Below are 22,095 nucleotides of genomic sequence, written 5' to 3'. Positions count from 1 at the left end.
CAGACTCCACACCCAGCAGAGAGCCCAACAGAGAGCGAGACCATGTGCGGGCTTGACTCAGGACCCTGAGATCATGACCTGAGCTGAAATCAAGAGTTGGATGCTTAACTGACTGAGCCACCCAGGTGCCCCCCTCATTCTTCCTTATAGCTGTATTATTCAAATAGGTAGTTATATCATTTCTGATATTTTGCTATTATAAACAAATGTTCAGTGAATATTTTCTAAATCTTTGAACTGCAATAAAGACAAGTCTTGCAGAAGCCGGCACAAACACAGGTTACCTATAAAAAAAAATCAAGTTGGGGGCCCTGAGTGGCTCAGTTGGTTGAGCGTCCGACTTCGGCTCAGGTCATGATCTCACGGTCTATGAGTTCAAGCCCTGGGTTGGGCTCTGTGCTGACAGCTCAGAGCCTGGAGCCTGCTTTGGATTCTGTGTCTCCCTCTCTCTCTGCCCCTCCCCTGCTCATGCTCTGTCTCTCTCTCTCTGTCAAAAATAAATAAACATTAAAAAAAATTAAAAAACAAAATCAAGTTGGTTTTTAGATAATATTGTACCCAGAACAGAGACTGATACATAGTATCATGTTTTGTTTGAAATTCATTCTTGGTTGTTTTTTTTTTTTAATTTTTTTTTCAACGTTTATTTATTTTTGGGACAGAGAGAGACAGAGCATGAACGGGGGAGGGGCAGAGAGAGAGGGAGACACAGAATCGGAAACAGGCTCCAGGCTCTGAGCCATCAGCCCAGATCCCGATGCGGGGCTCGAACTCACGGACCGCGAGATCGTGACCTGGCTGAAGTCGGACGCTTAACCGACTGCGCCACCCAGGCGCCCCTTCATTCTTGTTTTTAAAGTCATTCATGTACATGATGATGCTGAGCAATTTTTTTTAATGTTTATTTTTGAGAGAGAGAGTGTGTGCAAGGCAGGGGAGGGGCAAAGAGAGAGGAAGACAGAGCATCTGAAGTGGGCTCTGTGCTGACAGCAGAGAGCCATCGTCATGTTCCAACTCAACAAACGGTGAGATTATGACCTGAGCTGAAGTTGGACACTCAACCGACTGAGCCATCCAGCCGCCCCAGTGATGTTGAGCAATTTTAATTGATTCTTTTTGTAATTTATCCATCTGCGTGTGTGTGTGTGTGTGTTTCACAGGTCCTTTATTTTATTTTTTAATTAAAACAATTTTTTTATGTTTATTTAGTTTTTGAGAGAGACAGAGCATGAGTGGCGGAGGGGCAGAGAGAGAGGGAGACACAGAGTTGGAAGCAGGTTCCAGGCTCTGAGCTGTTAGCACAGAGTCCAACGCGGGGCTTATTTTTTAATTTAAATCCGAGTTAGTTAACATATGGTGTAATAATGGTTTCAGGAATATAATTTAGTGATTCATCACTTACATATAACACCCAGTGCTCATCCCAACAAGTGCCCTCCTTAGTATCCATCATCCATTTAGGTTTACCTCCCTCTCTGTTTTTATCTTATTTTTCCTTCCCTTTCCCTATGTTCATCTGTTTTGTTTCTTAAATTCCACATACGAGGGAAATCATATAGTATTTGTGTATGATAATTCCATAGTATCACATGGATATGTGTTTATGTTGCATATATTGTACTTTGTGGTTTTCCACCCTTGCTTTAAAATTCAGTAAAGATAGCACCTCCTTACTTGTCCTTGCCATTACCATAGGATTTAGTATGTGATACATTTTATCAACTCTCTTCTATTTGGGACTACCAATCCCTAGGAAACTGGCATTTTAGCACCTGATAGAAAGCCTGGCATTAGTAGGTACTTAATATATTTGTTAATTGAAGAAAAGGCTTTTAAAAATTACTACAGCTTTAGAAAACAGTGAATAAAAGGAAACTATGTTCACCTTCTATTTTTCCCGTAAAAGCTTACATCTGTTTTATTCATTTTTCTCTTTATTTTTTTTCCTCTCCAAATTTAGTCTGTGCTGAGACCTATAACCCTGATGAGGAAGAGGAAGATACTGACCCAAGGGTAAGATACTAATGCAAAGGTATTAGGTAGAATTGTTTTATTCCCCACTCACTCTTCTCCTCCTCTATATGCCAAATCTAATCATACTGATAATTAAAATAAGTACAAATTAAAATCTCAACAAGATGCTATTTTTTTTTATTTACCAGATTGAAAAATATTAAGAAGAATGAAAACAAGAGTAGTTGGGGTTGTGGTAAGAAGGGGTGCCTACCTGTAGCTGTCAGAGCCTTAACTATAGTCAAGCCAACTGACTCAGCAGTTACCTGAAGGAGAACTCATCCTTAACAAACAACTGGATCCTTCCTGAGATCCTTCCTGAGGATGTACAAACAGGGATCATTGAGGTGTTGTAATAGTAAAAAATGGAAACAACTTAAATGATCCAAACTAGAGGATTACGAGGGGCTAAATTATGGTACTCAAATCAAGAGATTCTTCAGCCATTGGAAATGATGATACAGGACCAAGTTTAATGGCATGGAATGTTGTTTATATGAGGTATATTTTCTAAAATAAAAAAATAACTTAAAAAAATATATTTATCTGGGGCCCTTGGTTGGTTCAGTCAGAAGAGAATGCAACTCTTGATGTCAGGGTTGTGAGTTTGAGCCCCGTGTTGGGTGTAGAGATTACTAAAAAAAGTAAATAAACTTTAAAATACATATGTATACACATACATATATATTTATTTATCTATCCATCTATCCATCTTTGTACTTATTAATACAAAGAATTATCTCTGGAAGGATATATCCCAAATGTTAACAGTGGTTATGGCAGGACTACGGTACACTTTTGGTCTTTTCTTAAAAACTCAGATTTTTAAACTTTTACATAATTACAAAATTATTTTTATAAAAGCAAATATGAACCACCATTTTTCAAAGATTGATGTTATAAAATAAGCTTTAATGATCTTTCAAGTGTACCTTAAAATGAGCAGTCCATGAAAGATTTCTGCAGTATTCTAATAATAAAACGCTATTCCCATTGTATGACTATAATAGATATGTAGATTTTGAAAAAATTTATTCTGGTTATTGTAAAAATTTTTGATGACTTTTAAAAGTTAAAACAGTTTTTTTTTTACTAACTTTTTAATATCACAAATTTAAAATACTTAATACTTTTGACATTTTGTTATTTCTTGTCAGATTAAGCAACATAGTTTTTTTTAGGGTGAAGACAGGATTTAGGTCTCTGAATTATAACAGCTATACTAGGCACTGATTATTTCTTTTTAGTTAAATAAACATTTATTGACTATCAGTAATAATGATAAAAGTTTTTGAGCACCTACTAAATGCCAGGTACTGTTTTAAATACTGCATGTATGAACTTGTTTAATCCTTCCAACAACACTGATTTAGTAGATAACACCACCACCACTACTAAATTGTTGATGTTTGAACTGCAGCATTTATAGCCATTGTTTATTTGCCATCTCCACTTAGATTTCAGTAGGCAACTCAGACTTAAGGTGAGCTCCTGATCATTTCCCTTTAAACATTTTTCTCCACCCACAGTCTTCCCCCAGCTCAATTTATGGCAGCTCCATCCTCCCAAGAGGGCTCAGGCCCAAAACTTGAGGGTCACCCTCAGCTCCTCTTATTTTTTCATACCTACATTCAGTTTTTCAGAAAATCCAATGGGCTCAGGCTTCAAAACGTATCTAGAATTCCACTACTTCTCAACACCTCCATGGTTACCACCTTGGTCCTAACCACTGCCATCTTGGCACTGGAATAATTGCACTAGTTTCCTGGCTTCCACTCTTCCCTCAAGGCTGTTCTGCAGTCAGTAGCCGGTATGAACCTTTAAAAACATGAGTCAGATCTCTTTCACCTCTCAGTCAGAAGCTTCAAATTGCCTCCATTTGGCTAGGGAAAAGTTCTAGTTCTGTGACTTATAATGCCCTCTGTGATTTGGGCATCACTCTCACCCAGCCCCCCAACTTGGTCTCTTCCTGATCTTTCTCCCTCGCTCTGCATCAGTCACACCCATCTCCTGGTTATTTCTCAAACATGCTCTTTACCTGCCACAAGGCCTTGTTTTCATTTACTGTTCCTCTGCTTGCAGTGCTCTTCCCACAGAGATGTCCACATGGCTCACTCCCTGAAGTTATCCTCATTTCCTTGAGATCTTTACACAGATGTTACCTTCTCAGTGAGGCCTTATCTGCCCCCTCCACACACACACTTTTTATCACCCTTCTCTACCTTGTTTTTCTCCTTAGCTCTCTTATTTTTCTCCTGTCACTCTCTAACATGTTTTACATATTTATTGGATGAGAGCTGGTGTTTTTATCTGTGTGTTGGCTGTGTCCCCAGAAGTGGAACAGTGCCTGGCACCCAGTAGATGCTTAATATTTGTTGAATGAACAAGTCTATAGCCCTCTGCTTTACAGATGAGGACACTGAGGCTCCCGGGGGGTAACTGACTTGCTGCCAGTTACACAGTCAGTGAGTGGCTCCAGGGTGAGTGCTCTTCACCCCCATCACATTGCCCCTCCATGATCAGGGCCCTGCTTGGTATTTGTATAGAATTAAAGTTACAGTAAATGTGCTCTTAATTTTTCCCACTTAGGAGAAAGAAATGTACTGATGTGTGAATAAAGTCAGATTTTAAATTGGAATAAAAATATTTCCCTGGTTTTATTTGGATTGGCAGGTGATTCATCCTAAAACTGATCAACAGAGATGCAGACTTCAGGAAGCTTGCAAAGATATTCTCCTTTTCAAAAATCTTGATCAGGTAACATTGGTTTTTAAAAATATTTTTGTATTTTGGCTTTTCTCCTATTTGTCATTTAAACAGTTTTTCTGTGGGGGTGCTTGGGTGGCTCAATCAGTTAGGCATCTGACGCTTGATCTCAGATTGGGTCTTGACCTCAGGGTTGTTAAGTTTTGTGCTAGGTGTGGAACCTACTTAAAAAAAACGTTTTTGTAATCTTAGCCTAAGCCATATGAGGTATAAAACTTTAGATTCATCCTCCTTACAATGTTTGCATTGTGTTGACTTCCATAACTCATCATAATGAGCTTTTCAGATGACTTCTAGTATTTCTCTGAATTGCTTTGGTACTTCCTCAAAGACAGTATCCTTCAAGGACCATGCTCTTTGGCCATGTTGAAAGGAAATGCTCAGGTTTATATGACCCTGGCTGAAAGCGTTTGGAGGGTCTGAATTTATGCTGCAGAGTAATTTATCCAAAGTTGCTAGTATGGAGTTCTCTTCTCTGGTAGCAGTTAACCCACTGGAAGTGTGTGACTTCTTCTCAGACCTTGAATGTGGGGCACCTCTTGTGATTACTTCTCAGCAAAGAACTCAGGCGTGGGGAGTGGTGTGTGTCCTCAGGGCTCTGGCGTAGGACCTGTGCTTGAACCTGTCTTCCCTCCCTTGATGGAGATAGAGAGCAAGAGCTTTATTAGTCTCAGGCGGAATAAAACAAGGCCCATGACCTCAAGGAAAGGCTGGTTGTGAGAAATACTGGTCTGTGTCACTTATTTTCCCTAGAAGATCCATCTGTATCAAGGGAAAGAGGACTTGCTTCTTTATCTACTGAACAAAATCCCTTTTACTGTTCTAAGGGAAGTTGTTGTGTCAGTCTAATATTCAGAGTTTTCTTAGTGTTGAAGAATACCATTATACCATTTTATTTTACCATTTTAACGTTGAAAAATGGTAACGAAAATTTCAGATTTAGTTATATTTTTCTGGCATTTTTGTCATGAAAATATTCAAATACAAGTTGAAAGACTTTTATGGAACACATTTATCTACTGCTTTGATTCTAACATTAACATTTTACTATGCTTGCTGCATTGTATACCATATACCCATCTTTCAGCAAAGGGGTCAGTAAACTTTTTCTTAAAGAACTAGGTAGTAAATATGTCTGTCATAACTACTCAACTCTGTTATTATAGCAGGAAAGCAGCCATAGACAATACATAAATGAAAGGATGTGGCTGTGTTCCAATAAAACAATATTCACAAAAACAGTCACCTGGGTGATTCAGTCCATTAAGTATCCGACTTCAGCTCAGGTCATGATCTTGCAGTTTGTGAGTTTGAGCCCCATGTTGGGCTCTGTGCTGACAGTGCAGAGCCTGCTTGGAATTCTCTCTCTCTCCCTGCCTCTCTCTGCCCCTCCTCAGCTTGTGCTCTCTCTCTCTCTCAAAATAAATAAATGAATTTAAAAAAACACACACACACACATTATTTACAAAAACAGGCAGCTGTTGCTGGCCCCTGCATTAACCCATCTTACTTTTTTGGGTTAATTTCATAGTAAGTTGCAGATATCATTATACCTTCCTTTAAACACTTTGGCATGAACTAGAGTTCAATATTTTTTTGTAAGTTTTTTATATACATTTTGCATACAATGAAATCCTTAAGTTTTGGGGCCCCTGGTGGCTTGGTGGGTTGAGCGTCCAACTCTTGATTTTGACTCAGGTCATGATCTCACAGTTCATGGGATCGAGCCCTGTGTGAGGCTCTGCGCTGACAGCACAAAGCCTGCTTGGGGTTCTAGCTCTCCCTCTCTTTCTGTCCTTCCCCTGATACCATGTACGAGCACATGTGCACACTCTCTCGCTTTCAAATACAACATTTTTTTAAAAATGCATGAGTTTTGGGGCGCCTGGGTGGCTCAGTTGGTTGGGCTTCTGACTTCAGCTCAGGTCATGATCTCGTGGGTTTGAGCCCCATGTCAGGCTCTGTGCTGACAGCTTGGAGCCTGGAGCCTTCTTTGAATTCTTTGTCTCCCTCTCTCTCTGCCCCTTCCCCCTCACACTCTTTCTCTCTCTCTCTCTCTCTCTCTCAAAAATAAATAAAGATAAAAAAATTTTTTTTAAGTGCATGAATTTTGGGGTGCCTAGGTGGCTCAGTGGGTTAAGCATCTGACTTCGGCTCAGGTCATGATCTCATGGTTTGTGAGTTGGAGCCCCGTGTTGGGCTCTGTGCTGACAGCTCAGAGCCTGGAGCCTGCTTCAGATTCTGTGTCTCCCTCTCTCTCTGCCCCTCCCCTACTCACCTGCTGTCTCTCTCTCAAAAATAAATAAACATAAAAAAAATTTTTTTTTTTTTAAAGCATGAGTTTTATGTACATTCTCTGAAGTTTGATAAATGTTGTACACTTAGGTTACCCAAACTCCCTAACAAGTTATGGAAGATGGCTACCACCCCAAAAGATTCCCTCATGCCCCCTCATGATCAATTCTTGCCCCTTCCTTTCGGAGGCAACTACTATTTTGATTTATTCTACAGTAAATTAATTTTGTCTCTCATAGGATTTCATATGAATGGAATCCTACAGTATGCACTCTTGTGTATGAGACTTCTTTCACTCAGTTTTCAAGGTTCATTCCTGTTGCATAGATCAATAGTTCATTCCTTTTCCTTTTTCACCTTTTATTTTGAACTAGTTTTAGACTGACAAAAAAGTTGCAAAGATAGTACAGATTTCCATATACCTTTCATCCAGATTCCCCCAGTATTAACATCTTACATCCCCATAGTACAACTATCAAAACCAGGAAATTAACATTCTTACAATACTGTTTATTAAACTAGAAACCTTATTCAGATTTCACCAATTTGGTTTTTTCTGGTTAAGGATCCAATCCAGAAAATCACATTGCATTTAGTTCTTAACTTCTCTTCAGTCTGCCATGGTTTTCAGTCCTTTCTGGTCTTTCATGATCTGGACACTTTGAAGACTACTGGTTTGTTATTTTATAGAATGTACCTCAAATTTGGATTTCTCTGATGTTTCCTCATGACTAGAGTAGGTACACACATTCTTAGCCAGCCTGCAACAGAAATTATATTGTGTTCTTCCCTGAACATAGTATCAAGGGGTCACTGATATCAGTGTGTGTTATTGCTGGTGATGTTAGTTCATTCCTTGTTTGTTGCTAAGTAGTATTCCACTATATGAAAATACTAGTTTGCTTATCCATTTTTCTGTTGATGGATACCTAGTCTCTTTTGTTGTTGTTTTGTTTTGTTTTTAAGTCTCTTTCTTGTTGTTAGCTCTTATGAATAATGCTATGGATATTTTGTACAAGTCTTTTTTTGAATGTTTTTCCCCCCCATTTCTCTTCAGTAAAATACCTGAGGGAAAAATTGCTGAGTCATAGGGTAGGTATGTTTGATTTTATAAAAACCTGCCATAACTTTTTCAAAGTGGTTGTACCATTGTGTATTCCTTCGGCAATATAGGAGATTCCCGATTATTCCATATTCTTACCAACACTTGTTACTGTCTATCTTTCAAAATTATAGCCATTGTGGTGAGTATATTTGTTTCAGTTTTTTTTTTTTTTAAGTTTATTTATTTATTTCGGAAGAGTGGTAGGGGCAGAGAGAGGAAGGAGAGAACCCCAAGCTGACAGCACAGAGCCCCATGTGGGGCTCAGTCTCACAAACTGTGAGATCATGACCTGAGCTGAAATCAAGAGTTGGACACTTAAACAATTGAGCCACCCAGGCACCCTTATTTCAGTTTTTAAAAATTTATTTCCTGGGGCTCCTGGCTGGCTCAGTCAATAGAGCATGCGACTCTTGATCTCAGGGTCGTGAGTCCAAGCCCCGTATCGGATATAAAGCATTCTTTAAAAAATAAAAATAAAAATAAATAAATAAAATAAAAATTTATTTCCTGGGGCACCTGGGTGGCTCAGTCAGTTAAGCATCTGACTCTTGATTTTGGCTTGGGTCATGATCTCACAGTTTATGAGTTTGAGCCCCATGTTGGGCTCTGTGCTGACAGCAGAGTCTGCTTGGGATTCTCTGTCTCCCTCTCTCTCTGCCCCTCCCTGGCTTGTTCTTTCCCCTCCCTCCCTCCCTCTCTCTCTCCCTCCCCAAAATAAATAAACATTAAAAAAAAATTATTTTCCAAATTTCTTGTTTGAAATTTTCAAATTTACAGGAAAGTCAAAAGAATAGCTCCATGAACACTCATGTACCCTTCCCCAGTTGTTAACATTTTGCCACATTTCTTGCTTTTGTATATGTACACACACGTAAATACATATGAGCTGCTTTTTTTTGTTCAGCGCTATTTATGAATATATTTAAGACGTCTTGACTCTTAGCCACTAAATACTTTATAAGATGTATTTTCTAAGAATAAGGATATTTTCCTGCATTAGCACAGTACCACTATTACCATTGGTTCAGTATTGTTATTTAACATCCAGGCCATATTCTGATTTTCCCAGTAAAATTTTCTATAGGTTTTTTGTTTTATTTTTCAATCCTGAATCACACGTTGCTTTTGGTTGCCCTGGTGTCATTTTAGTCATCTCTAACCTAGAATTCTCCCCTTATACCTTATTGTCATGACACTGATGTTTTTGAAGAGTCCAGGCCAGAGTAAAGTTACTCAAACTGAGAGGCTGCCAGTAACCAGCCCACAGGCCAGTTACAGCTAGGTGTGTTTGGTCCATATTATACATGAAAATTTGAATTGTTACCTGTATTTAAACATGAGACTTTGGCAACACTGGGCTCACATTCCACGTGAATGTGGAATGTACAGGAATAGCACTTCCTTTTTAGTATTTGTCAGCTTTTACAGTATTCAACACACATGGGACTGTGGAACTAAAGACATGCTTTTAGTGATACTCAAGTTATTTTAGGCAGCACAGTCACACTGACAGAACACTAAATGACACGGAATTCTGCAGCCGTACAATTTTTCCTTGTCAGGTCTTCAGTCTACATTCCTCCAAAGATAAAGTCTTTCTTTGAGCTGAAACTGATATTCTTTAGTGCCCACTGACAGTCACTGATCTCCCTCCCTGACAAAGGGATGCTGCCCCTAGACTGAGACCACTGTTTTGTTAGAATTTAATAGCCGTGTTTTGTTGTCATTATATTTATCAGTATAGTTACCTTCTGGTTATAGTTATTGGTGAGTAAGCAATTGTACGTGTTGTATATAAATGATTGAAGCAATAATAGCTGTCCAAGAACAGATGTCAATTTTGGAGTACCTGTTGTGCGATAAATAGTTCCTTTAGGTTTTTCTTTTTTAGTCATAAAAATCAATGAGCTAGAAACTATTAAACCCTTTTTAAAATATGGATTAACTGAGGCTTGGAGAGGTTAAGTGATGTGTGTGGCTAGTCAGAGCACTTGTGCTGCTCTGTGAGGTAATTTCTAAGTCCATCTCAGCCCTTTAGATTTGATGATCCTGTTAAGATCAACACCTACAGGAAGATGGCATCACATGGCTTTACAGATGACATAGTAGAGCTATCAAGGCACCTGACAGTCATGTGGGAATGGCTGGGAGAATGGACACCAATGATTTATATACCTATTTTTTGCATAAATTATGAAATGTTTTTTCAAAGCAGTACTGCCTCAGAAAACTTGGCAACTGTGCTGTGTTCATGGAGATACAAAGCTGAATGGTCACAGGAAAAACATTTGTTTCAGACAGCTTTTAGGTTTTTGCTTGAATATGGGAGCAGTCTGATATGTGTACTTCCACTGTGTAGTCACAAACTGAGATGAGCATAGTCATTTTTTTCCCCTAGCAAATGTAAAAGCCATATTTTCTCTTTGTGTGTATCCCCTGCAGGAACAACTTTCTCAAGTCCTTGATGCCATGTTTGAAAGGACAGTCAAAGTTGATGAGCATGTCATTGACCAAGGAGATGATGGAGACAACTTTTATGTCATAGAACGGTAGGAGATGGAGCTTTGCAGTCGTGTGGCTACAATTATTAAGATTCATGATTCAGGGCAAGTGCTTTACCCTATGCTTTTTTGTTCATCCCAGAGAGGAGTTAGGACCAGGTGTACAAGCTTCTCAAAGTTTGTGCCTCTTGTCCACAGCCTGCCCCCTCTATCTACTGCTGTCCTTAGTCCTCAGTACAACCCATATTTGGGTTGCCATTATCAACATTAAAAAGTCTCTTTTACAATTAAGCAAGATGTTCTCTATAAACATGTTACTTGCCAGTGTTCAAGTGAATTGATTTCATAAAGAAGCCATTTTGCGGGGCGCCTGGGTGGCTCGGTCGGTTGAGCGGCTGACTTCGGCTCAGGTCATGATCTCGCGGTCCGTGAGTTCGAGCCCCGCGTTGGGCTCTGTGCTGACAGCTCAGAGCCTGGAGCCTGTTTCAGATTCTGTGTCTCTCTCTCTCTGACCCTCCCCCGTTCATGCTCTATCTCTCTCTGTCTCAAAAATAAATGTTAAAAAAAAATTTTTTTTTTAAGTTAACATATTTAAAAAAAAAAAAAGCCATTTTGCTATATTGTCACTTGGATCTTTCAGTCCCAGCCTAATTTTACACGTGAATACACTACCTCACCCTTCATGTCCCTGGCCCCTTCTGGCTCTGTTCCATGTATAAGACATATTGGGAGACATGAAATATATGGATTTGATCTGCTGGCCTTAGTGTGTCATAAGCTCTTGAGCTGTTAATACCATCTCGGCAGCTCCTTCTGACCCCCTCTCAGACCTGACAGGAACCACCCTCTTCAGATTATCTCCTATAGAATGTCTAGAAATGGTTATCACCAGGTAAAAGGGTCTCTTTAAGGAATTTGCTATATGTTGTTAGTTCTCTTGCAGAAACATTGATACGTTTAAGTTTGCCTCAGTGATGTATTGAGAGCACCTGTTTGTCTAAATGTTTGTCAGTTCTGAGTATTATTCTCTAGCAGTCATTAGTAGTCAATAGATAGAAAATTGTACCTTTTGGTTTCTTTATTTTAATCAATTCTATATCCTGGTTTTCAACAAACTATAAAAGGAATCCCATATAATCATTTTGATCCCTTCAGCAAAAGCATTTGACAAAATGCAACACGTTTTCATGATAAAAACTCTCAGCAAACTAGGAATAGATGTGGTTTTTCATCAGTCAGATTAAAGGAATTTATTTTAAAGCCTATAGCCAACATCATTGTTAATGGTGAAAGATCGACTGTGTTCCCCTTAAGATCAAGAACAAGACAGGGATATCTGCTCTTATTTCTATTCAGTATTGTACTGTAGGTTCTAGCCAATGCAATAAGACAATGAAAAAGGAGAAAAAGAGGGAGGAAGGGAGGGCATATAGATTGGAAAAGGAAAAGTAAAGCTGTCTTTGTTTGCTGATATCATGATCCTCCCTAGAAAATCCCAAGCTACAAAAAGGCTACTAGAACGCTACAAAAAAGCTACTAGAACTGATAAGTGAGTTTATCAAGGTCACAGAATACAAAGTCAAAATGCAAAACTCTTTTGTATTTCTGTATACTAGTAAAAATCAGTTGGAAATCTCCTGTCTTAATCGTTTGTACCTTCTATTCATGTGCCACCTGCCAGGTTCTTAAGTTTATTATTAGAAGTAATAAATGAAATTATTTCTTGTTATGCTTCCAGGGGAACCTATGATATTTTAGTAACAAAAGATAATCAAACTCGCTCAGTTGGTCAGTATGACAACCGTGGCAGTTTTGGAGAACTTGCTCTGATGTACAACACCCCGAGAGCTGCTACCATCGTTGCCACTTCAGAAGGCTCCCTTTGGGGACTGGTGAGTTAGAGAAGTGATTCCTCTTGTATGGCACAGTATTGATTCCCCTTACTTCTGGTTTTCTGTCCTTGGGCTGTTGGTTCACACTATATTTTATAGCCAGTTCTCTAAAAGACATTATGAAAGGTCTTGCACCAATGTGTTTTTCCATTTCTCCAAAGTGATTTGTCAACAAACCATTTACTCCAGATTACAGGGAAAAGACAGTCTTATGACCTTGCAGTCATGTCAGCTCTTATTACACTTTCTGTTCATGTTTTTATTAGAAAGAGAGCGAGGGGAGGGATAACTCTCTATACAAGAGGCAGCCTAGAAAAAGAATTGTCATGGAAAGCTCTGCCAACAGTGTTTTCCATCTCTAGGAGTCACTTTTCTCTATGGCCCACCACCCACTTGTGCATTGGTCTATGCAATATCCAATAGGTTTAGGTGACTAGAAAGTCTGGCTGCCATATTCTGGGAAAGAGAACTCTCCTAGAATGTCTACAGCACAGCCCTACTGTGATCCCTGTCCTGTATTGTCCATAGTCCACCTTGCTTCCTTCAGCATCATGAAGCCTTCAAAACCTATAACTCACTTCCTTCTTTTTTTTTTTTGAATGTCTGTTTATTTATTTTGAGAGAGAGAGAGAGCATGCACAAGCAAGTGGGAGAGGGACAGAGAGAGGAAATCCCAAGCAGGCTCTGCACTGTCAGTGCAGAGACCCACGCAGGGCTCAATCTCACGAACCGTGAGATCGTGATCTGAGCCGAAATCGAGTCGGATGCTCAACGAACTGAGCCACCCAGGCACCCCATAACTCACTACCTCCTTAAACATAATAATTACCCTCTTGTACAAATTCCAAATTTTAAATATCACTTTTAAGGTATTGACATCTGTGATAATTTGTTTACGTTTACTTTACAAGCAGAATTAAATGTATACCATAGCATTATCAACATAGTTCTCAAATGAAATCACCTATTAAAGACAGAATAGAGCACCTTTCTGTGATATACTGATGTAGAACTAAGGATGTTCTGAGAGGAGTGTCTGGGTGGCTTGGTCAGTTGAGTGTCTGACTTTGGATCACACGGTTCGTGGGTTTAAGCCCCATGTTGGGCTCTGTGCTGACAGCCTAGAGCCTGGAGCTTGCTTTGGATTCTTCGTCTCCTTCTCTCTCTGCCCCTCCCCCTCTCGTGCTCTATCTCTCTCTGTCTCTCAAAGGTGAATACATGTTTAAAAAAAAAAAAAGAATGTTCTGAGAGATGAAAGATACAACAGCTTCAGAAGAGATCACACACTCGGGGGCCCAGTGATTGAAAAATCCAAGGGTAAATCATAGATCAATAAGTAATGGGGGAAAATAAACTGAGTTTTAAAATGCATTGATGTCCAAGCCAAGTACTGGTCCAGGCCAAGGTGGAATAGTCCCATTCCTCAGTAGTCTTCTCTTAAAACTAAAAAAAGTCCAGATATCATATAACAAACAAACTTAGGAAGACCCTGGAAGATGGAAAGAAGGTAGAATGGCTAGAGATCGTGGGATTTAAGAACAAGAGAGTGAGTTTCTTGGGTTTTCTTTATTGCTTCCCATATATATCCCAGGTGGCGTTGTGGAAAAGCCTTCAACCTAGATCCACCAACAAGTACATACAAAAACAACCCCAAGAAAAGTCTGATCGCTTTAGCTAAAGGAGCAGGAAAAGAGCAGCCTAGCAGAACAGATAATACCACCCTGCTCCAGCCAAATACCAAATACCGGTATTTGGAAAAACTGCTTCTACCTCTCCACAGTGTCACTGGGGCCAGCAGCAAGCTGAACTTACAGGCTTGCCCATCAGCAGAGAGGCAAAATGAGGTGATATGTGGTGTCACTAGTTGGCACTCCGCTTTCCCTGCCAGGGTGTGTCAATGGGACCCAGAGGGGAGATGAACATTCACTCCCACATGTACATGCACACTGTACCTAAACAGTGCTGCAAAATAAGATTAAATCAGATACATAGCTTCACAGCATAGTACACCAAATGTCCAGGATATAATAGAAAATCACTTGTTATACAAAGAACAAGGAAATTCTCAACCTGAATGAGAAAAGGCAATCAACAGATGCCAACACCAAGATGACAAAAATATTGGAATTAGCTGATGATAATTTTAAAGCAGTTGTCATATAACCAATTATATAAGCTATCAACAAGCAATTATGAACACACTTGAAAAAAAACAGAGAAAAAATTAGAAGGTGTCAGGGTGCCTGGGTGGCTCATTTGCTTAAGCATCCAACTCTTGATTTTGGCTCAGGTCATGATCTCGCAGTTTGTGGGTTTGAGCCCTGCATCTACAATGACAGCTCAGAGCCTGCTTGGGATTTTCTCTCTCTCCTTCTCTCTTTCCCTTCCTCTCTCTCTCTCTCTCTCTCTCTCTCTCTCTCTCTCTGTCTCTCTCTCTCTCTAAGTAAATAAATAAAAATAAAATGTCTCAGTGGAGAAATAGAAGATAGAAAGAGAATCCAAAAGGGAAACTTTAGAACTAGAAAATACATTAACCAAAATAAAAACTCACTGGATGGGCTCAATAACAGAATGAATATGGGGGAGGAAAGTATCCATGAACTTGAAGATAGAAAAGTAGAAATCACCCAGTCTGGACAACAGAAAGAAAATAGACTTAAATGAAATGAACAGAGTGTGTGGGACAGTAACAAAAGATACAATGTTTGAATTAATACAATCCCTGAAGGAGAGGAGAAAGAGTATGGAACTAAAAAATTATTCAACGAAATAATAATTGAAAACTTCCCAAATTTGGTGAAAGATAATAAACCTGCAAATTCAAGAAAATGAGTGAATTCCAAATTGTATAAACCCAAAGAAATCTATGCCAAGACACAACTTAATGAAACTTCAGAAAACTAGACAAAAAATTTCTTAATCTTTATTTATTTTTGAGAAAGAGAGAGAGATTGGGAGGGGTGGAGAGGGAGGGAGATAGACCATCTGAAGTGGGCTCTGTGTTGACAGCAGAGAGCCTGATGCAGGACTTGAACTCACGAACCATGAGATCATGACCCAGATGCTCAACCAACTGAGCCACCCAGGTGCCCCTAGACAGAAAAAATTTTGAAAGAGAGAAAAAAATTCATTAACTATAAGGGAACAACAATTTGAATGATACCAGATTTCCTAGCCACGAAGGCCAGAAGGGAGTGGCAGAGCATTTTTCAAGTGCTGAAAAAAGAGAACTGTCAACTCAGAATGCTGTACCTAGCAAGAATATTCTTCAGGAAGGAAGATATCCTTGGGTAGAAGGAAACTAAGACTTTGTCACCAGCAGGCCTACCTTAAAAAAATGGCTAAAGGTGGGCTCCTGGGTGGCTCAGTTGGTTAAGCATCAGACTCTTGTTTTTGGCTCATGTCATGATCTCACAGTTCATGAGTTCAAGCCCTGTGTTGGGTTCTGTGCTGACAGTGCAGAGCCTGCTTGGGATTCTCTCTCTCTCCCTCTCTCTGCCCCTCCCCTGCTTGTGTTTGCTTTCTCTCTCTCTCTCTCAAGATAAATAAATAAACTTAAAAAAAAGGGGGGGGTTGCTAAAGGAAGTTATTCATAGAGAAGGGAAGTGATACAAGAAGGAAATTTGGAACATGAAGAAAGAACGACAGAAGAAGTAGACTATGGGGAGATATAAAAGACTGTCCTTCCCCTGAGTTTTCTAAATTATCTTAGATGCTTAAAGCAAAGTTTTTGTCTGATGTGGTTCTCTGTGTACGTAAAGGAAATATTTTAGACAATTATACTCAAAAGGAGGGGGGAGGGTAAAGAGATCCAAATGGAAGTAAAGCTTCTACACTTTACTCAAACTACTAAAATGTTGACATAAGTAAACCGTAATAAGTTACATATATAAGTATAATGCCTAGAGCAACTGCTAAAATACTATGTGCAAACAGATGTACTCAAAAGCTGTACAAATCATACCACCTTACACCTGTCAGAATGGCTAACATTAACAACTCAGGCAACAACAGATATTGGCGAGGATGCGGAGAAAGAGGATCTCTTTTGCATTGTTGGTGGCAATGCAAGCTGGTGCTGCCACTCTGGAAAACAGTATGGAGGTTCCTCAAAAAACTAAAAATAGAACTACCCTACGACCACTACTAGGTATTTACCCACAGGATACAGGTGTGCTGTTTTGAAGAGACACATGCATCCCCATGTTTATAGCAGCACTATCAACAATAGCCAAAGTATAGAAAGAGCCCAAATGTCCATCGATGGATGAATGGATAAAGAAGATGTGGTATATATACACAATGGAGTATTACTTGGCAATCAAAAAGAATGAAATCTTGCCATTTGCAACTCCGTGGATGGAACTGGAGGGTATTATGCTAAGTGAAATTAGTCATTCAGAGAAAGACAAAAATCATATGACTTCACTCATATGAGGACTTTAAGAGAGAAAACAAATGAACATAATGGAAGGGAAACAAAAATGATATAAAAGTGGGGGGACAAAACAGAAGAGACTCATAAATATGGAGAACAAACTGAGGGTTACTGGAGTGGTTGTGGGAGGGGGGATGGGCTAAATGGGTAAGGGGCATTAAGGAAGCTACCCCTGAAATCATTGTTGCACTATATGCTAACTAATGTGGATGTAAATTTTAAAAAATAAAAAATAAAATAAAAAGTTCTATAAATCAAATTCTAAAAAGTGTTCAGGTAACCCACAAGAATAACAGGAAAATGATACAGAGGAGCAAAAAAACAAAAATAAAACAGGGGAACAGCAGAAAACATATAGTAAAGTGGTAGACTTAAGCCCTATTGTATGAATAATTACTGTAAATATAATGATCTAAGTATATCAGTTAAATGACAGAGACAAGTCTGCATGAAACTCACTCAAATAAATGATGTAAGTATATTGCAAGTAAAAGGATAGAAATATATATATACACACACCATGCAAACATTAACCAGAATAAAGCAGGAGTAATTATATTAATATCAGATAAAATAGACTTCACGGCAAAGAAAGTTACTCGGGACAAAGATTACATAAACATTACATAATAATGAAAGGTTTAATCTGCCAAGAAGACATAGCAATCCTAACTATGTATACACCAAACAACAGAGCTTCAAAATACATGAAGCAAAACCTGAAGTAAGAATTGAAAGAAGAAGGGTGCCTGGGTGGCTCAGTCAGTTAAGCGTCCGACTTCAGCTCAGGTCACGATCTCACGGTCCGTGAGTTCGAGCCCCGCGTCGGGCTCTGGGCTGATGGCTCAGAGCCTGGAGCCTGCTTCCGATTCTGTGTCTCCCTCTCTCTCTGACCCTCCCCCGTTCATGCTCTGTCTCAAAAATAAATAAACATTAAAAAAAATTTTTAAAAAAAGAATTGAAAGAAGAAATAGGCAAATCCACAATTAGTCTGCTGAAGTGCAGACTTCAACACCTCTGTCTCCAAAGGTGGTGGAACAACTAGACAGAAAATCAGGAAGGATGTGGAAGAACTTAACAGTATCGTCAACCAAAAAGATCTAATTGAAATCTATACGACACTCCATACAACAACAGTAGAATACACATTCTTTTCAATCAAGCCTATGGAACATTCACCAAGACAGACCATATCCTGTCATATAAAATAAAACTTGACAAATTTAAAAGTTGAAATCAGACAGCATATTCTCTAACCACACTAGAAGAAATCCAGGAATTAATAACAGATAACCAGAAAATCTCCAAACACTTGGAAATTAAATAACACATTCCCAAATAACCTCTGGGTCAAAGAGAAAGTCTCAATAGAAAAAAAAATATTTTTTAACAAATTGAACTGTAAAAGCACCTGCCTCATGGTTGGGGTATGAGAATTCAGCAGGGGCATAAGACAGGCGGCCTTGGTGCCACACAAGGTAGGGGCTGCAGAATGGGGACACCTGCTCTCCATGATCGTGGTGCTGCTTATCACCATTCTCGTCCTGAAGCTTCCTCTCCTGACATCTCTGCCCTGTCTTTCTACTTTCTAGCCTTATCCTTTGCAGTCTTTTCTTCCTTTTGCTTCTGTCTTAAGTGGCCTAACAATATGCCCTTCTGAACCTGGGTGGCTCAGTTGGTTAAGCATCTGACTTATCTCAGGTCGTGATCTCATGGTTCATGAGTTTGAGCCCAGCATCCCGCTGTCTGCTGTCAGCGTGGAGCCTGCTTCAGATCCTCTGTCCCCCTCTCTGTCTGCCCCTCCCTCCCCTGCTGGTTCTCCCTCTTTCTCTCTCTCTCTCAAAAATAAACTTAAATATATATATATGCCCTTCTGGCCTCTGCTTTTCTCCTTCTTTGTTCACGTACTTAATAGCCCAAGCCCTCTCAAAAGCTTTAGAACCGCCTCCAGGATAGTGATTCCCAGAACGTCCTCTACAGCCTGACTTCTTACTTGTAACTTGTAAGGCCTTGTAAATGCCTTCTGAGGCCAAAGCAGGGGGGTATTGTCACTTGAGTTTCTCAAGTTGGATTCTACTTTCTTTCCCTTACTGGGGGCAGCTGCCACCATGACCACTACACTTAGTCCCTGCTCCCACTTTGTTTTGCTAGAGTAAAAGTCGATAGAAACCGTCTTAGGGAACACTTGCAGTCACGGGAGAGGGCGGCATTCCTTCTCTTTTTTAAACTTCAGGCTCTTTGCTGGACTCTGAACACTTGCTGCCTGCTGGAGCCACTATTTCACAGTTCAAGTTTCCTCTTCACAGCTCCATTGGAAGTTCCCAGAAAGCTGGCTTGGTGTCTGGTGCTTTTTCATGCCCTCTGCAGCCACGGGAGCTGGCCTTGCATAGCAGAAGGATGGAAGTACACATAGAAAGGGTTGGAACACAAATAAGTCACTGTGAGAGCTATCAGTTGTTTTCTCTTCAGCTAGAAAGAGTTTGCTATTGCAATTGTGGCAATCTTTGTGACTTTATAGGTAGGTGTTTTAAATACTGGATTTTTCTGACAATGCCTACTCAAAGAGAAGGAAGAGAATTTTATAATTTCCATTTTCTCACTTCTGATTGCTTGTTCTCTTTCCATAGCACTCATGCCTAGATTGGCCCAGAAAACATGTAGAAACTGAAGTCTAAAGATAGTAGAGTAATATTCCACAGTATGACAGTAATATTTTAAATGATACATCCCTAACCTTGGACTTTAAAAAAGTAGTGGCAAATGATGCAACCCATTAGAACAATCCAAGATTGAATGGCTCTTTTCAAGCAGACAGATGGAGAAGAAATGGAGCAGAATTTGGCTATATACTGGAGAGCAGACATGACTTGTACAGCAGTTGAGAGGGAGGGTTGCAGTCCGCCATAGCTCATGCTAGGAGTATAAGGCCTGTCTGTGCCCTCAGAGGTGCGTATTATTTCCATTTTAGGATATGGCAGTCCTAGCCAGGGAAGCCATGGGGCTGGGGTTAGAGGTTTGCAGGGCTTGGGCACCAGGTTGAACAGAGTTTCAACTCTCAGGGAGCTGCATGCCTCTAACACTTGAGGGGGATGTAAGGGAGAGGGTGTCATGCCTGTGACTGCGTGATCCCCAACATGGCTGTATCTGGTTGGTGTACTTCAGTCTGGCTGCGCATCAGAAACCCTAGGGTCTGTTGTGGCCCAGCATCTTTCCAGGGGAGCCTTCCCTCTCCTTCCTACTCCACCCCAGCCCAGGGGACACATGAGTCCAGCCTGGCCAGGCACAGTGCAAACTGCCCAGCCATATGATTAGTTAGTTCATCTAGGGCAGGGGACCCAGCGTGAGCCAAGGAGAGTCAGGCCAAAATCTGATTGAAACCTCTAGGGAAGAGAAATGCCTACATTCCCCAGGCCTGGGAGTTGGGGGGTGTGGGTCTAGAACTCCTGGGGGCTGTGTGGTCAGCACCTTCTGCACAATGGGTCCATGAGGAGGAAAGCAGGCAGGCAGCAAGAGATGCAGGACTTTTTAATTAGTTCTGTGCACAAGTACGTTCCCTCTAATCTGAGTCAGTTTTACGGTGACAATGGCCTGATACTCACAGACAATGTTCTGAGCAGCAAAGCTGTGAACTCATGTGTAGGCCCTGCAGAGGGAGAGGAGAATCATAAAGCAGTAAATCTAGGGTGGACCTGGGCATCTATATTTTTAAAAGGCTCCTGGGTGATCTCAACTCAGTTGTCTTCTGTGTGGTGTCTCCACCCCACTACCACCCCATCATAGAGAATACTAAAATAGAAAACCTACAGTTAAACATGTCCTAACCCCCTTGCTGTGTTTCATTCTGCTGGCCTTTAGGATTTCATTATGTACTCTGAAAGAAAAAAAAAATCTTTCCACTCCCGACAGCCTGAGGTAGACAAAAGGTACAATTAACTTAGATACAAGAAACCTAAAACTAAACAATTAACCTTCTCCTGACTGTGTGTCCCTCCCTACACACATATACACGTATCTGAGAGGAGCCTGGCTATAGCTCTGGTTAGCTGTCTCCATGACTTCACATTCCTGCCTCCCCTCTCTCTCCATTAATTTAAATCCTCCCCTTACTCTAGGTCTCCCCAAAATTTATATTTTTGCAACAAGACTATCTTTGATTACTCCAGCCTAACTGTGACTAGGGACACTCTCTCCCTCCTGAGAATTCTCATGACACTAACCCTTGTCTTTAGAGTTCACCTAGCACATTTCATATGCTGTCTTGGACTGTAGCTTTTTTATTCCCAATATTTTATATTGTCTCCCCATTGAGATTGTAAAGTCTTTCAGGGCAAGAGCCCTCAGATTGTTTTATCTCCTTTTTCTAAAGGTGCATCTTTTCACATCGAACAATGACTGTGAGCTTACAAGTATTCGATTGGGAGTTTTGTATTTTGTATTCTATTTATGACCCATAGGTGGCACTCATGGAGTACCAGATAGCAAGCAATGATGTGTGGGACATCTGTCTGACACAACAAGCTACAAGTCTTTTTCTTCCAGCATTGACTCAGATTAAAATGTCATCAAACACTCAGTTGGCCCGGTACATTCCATGGTCCTCTGATATTTGCTGTCACCCAGTTAATTAAACCATCCATAGATGTTCTCTTACAGAGGCATTTACCAGAATTTTCATGTTCTTTCTTGTAGGACCGTGTGACTTTTAGAAGAATCATAGTGAAAAACAATGCAAAAAAGAGAAGGATGTTTGAATCATTTATTGAATCTGTGCCCCTCCTTAAATCACTAGAGGTAAAGTGTATGAATAAGAGTCTGTTTATGGAGATTTAAGATTTAAAACTAATCTATTAAGCTTTCAAATTGTACTATTCTAACCCATTTCTGTGTTGTATAGATATTATTTGTGACTTTCAGTTGAGGTCTTTTCCTTAGAGTTTGTGAGTATGTCCATTGTTTCAGGTGTCAGAACGAATGAAGATTGTGGATGTAATAGGAGAGAAGATCTATAAGGACGGAGAGCGCATAATCACACAGGTGAGTGGGGCCCTGTGCAGCTCCTTTCCTGAGAGAGTCAACCCTCCTGAA

The 22,095-nt window shown here is 40.1% G+C and overlaps 1 protein-coding gene across 1 annotated transcript in view; it reads left to right on the top strand.

The window, feature by feature from the left end:
- Nucleotides 1-22,095, top strand: part of PRKAR2A (protein kinase cAMP-dependent type II regulatory subunit alpha) — a 112,601-nt gene that overhangs the window by 70,067 nt on the left and 20,439 nt on the right. Inside the window, exons 3-8 of the mRNA XM_047850856.1 lie at nucleotides 1,961-2,013; nucleotides 4,687-4,770; nucleotides 10,622-10,728; nucleotides 12,419-12,572; nucleotides 21,700-21,801; nucleotides 21,970-22,044. Coding sequence (XP_047706812.1) covers nucleotides 1,961-2,013; nucleotides 4,687-4,770; nucleotides 10,622-10,728; nucleotides 12,419-12,572; nucleotides 21,700-21,801; nucleotides 21,970-22,044 — 575 coding nt within the window. The remainder of the gene's footprint in view (nucleotides 1-1,960; nucleotides 2,014-4,686; nucleotides 4,771-10,621; nucleotides 10,729-12,418; nucleotides 12,573-21,699; nucleotides 21,802-21,969; nucleotides 22,045-22,095) is intronic.

Source organism: Prionailurus viverrinus, chromosome A2 (assembly GCF_022837055.1).
Source record: "Prionailurus viverrinus isolate Anna chromosome A2, UM_Priviv_1.0, whole genome shotgun sequence".
Lineage (NCBI taxonomy): Eukaryota > Metazoa > Chordata > Mammalia > Carnivora > Felidae > Prionailurus > Prionailurus viverrinus.
The sequence above is the reverse complement of the archived record's forward strand: the minus strand, read 5'-3'. Positions and strand labels throughout refer to the sequence as shown.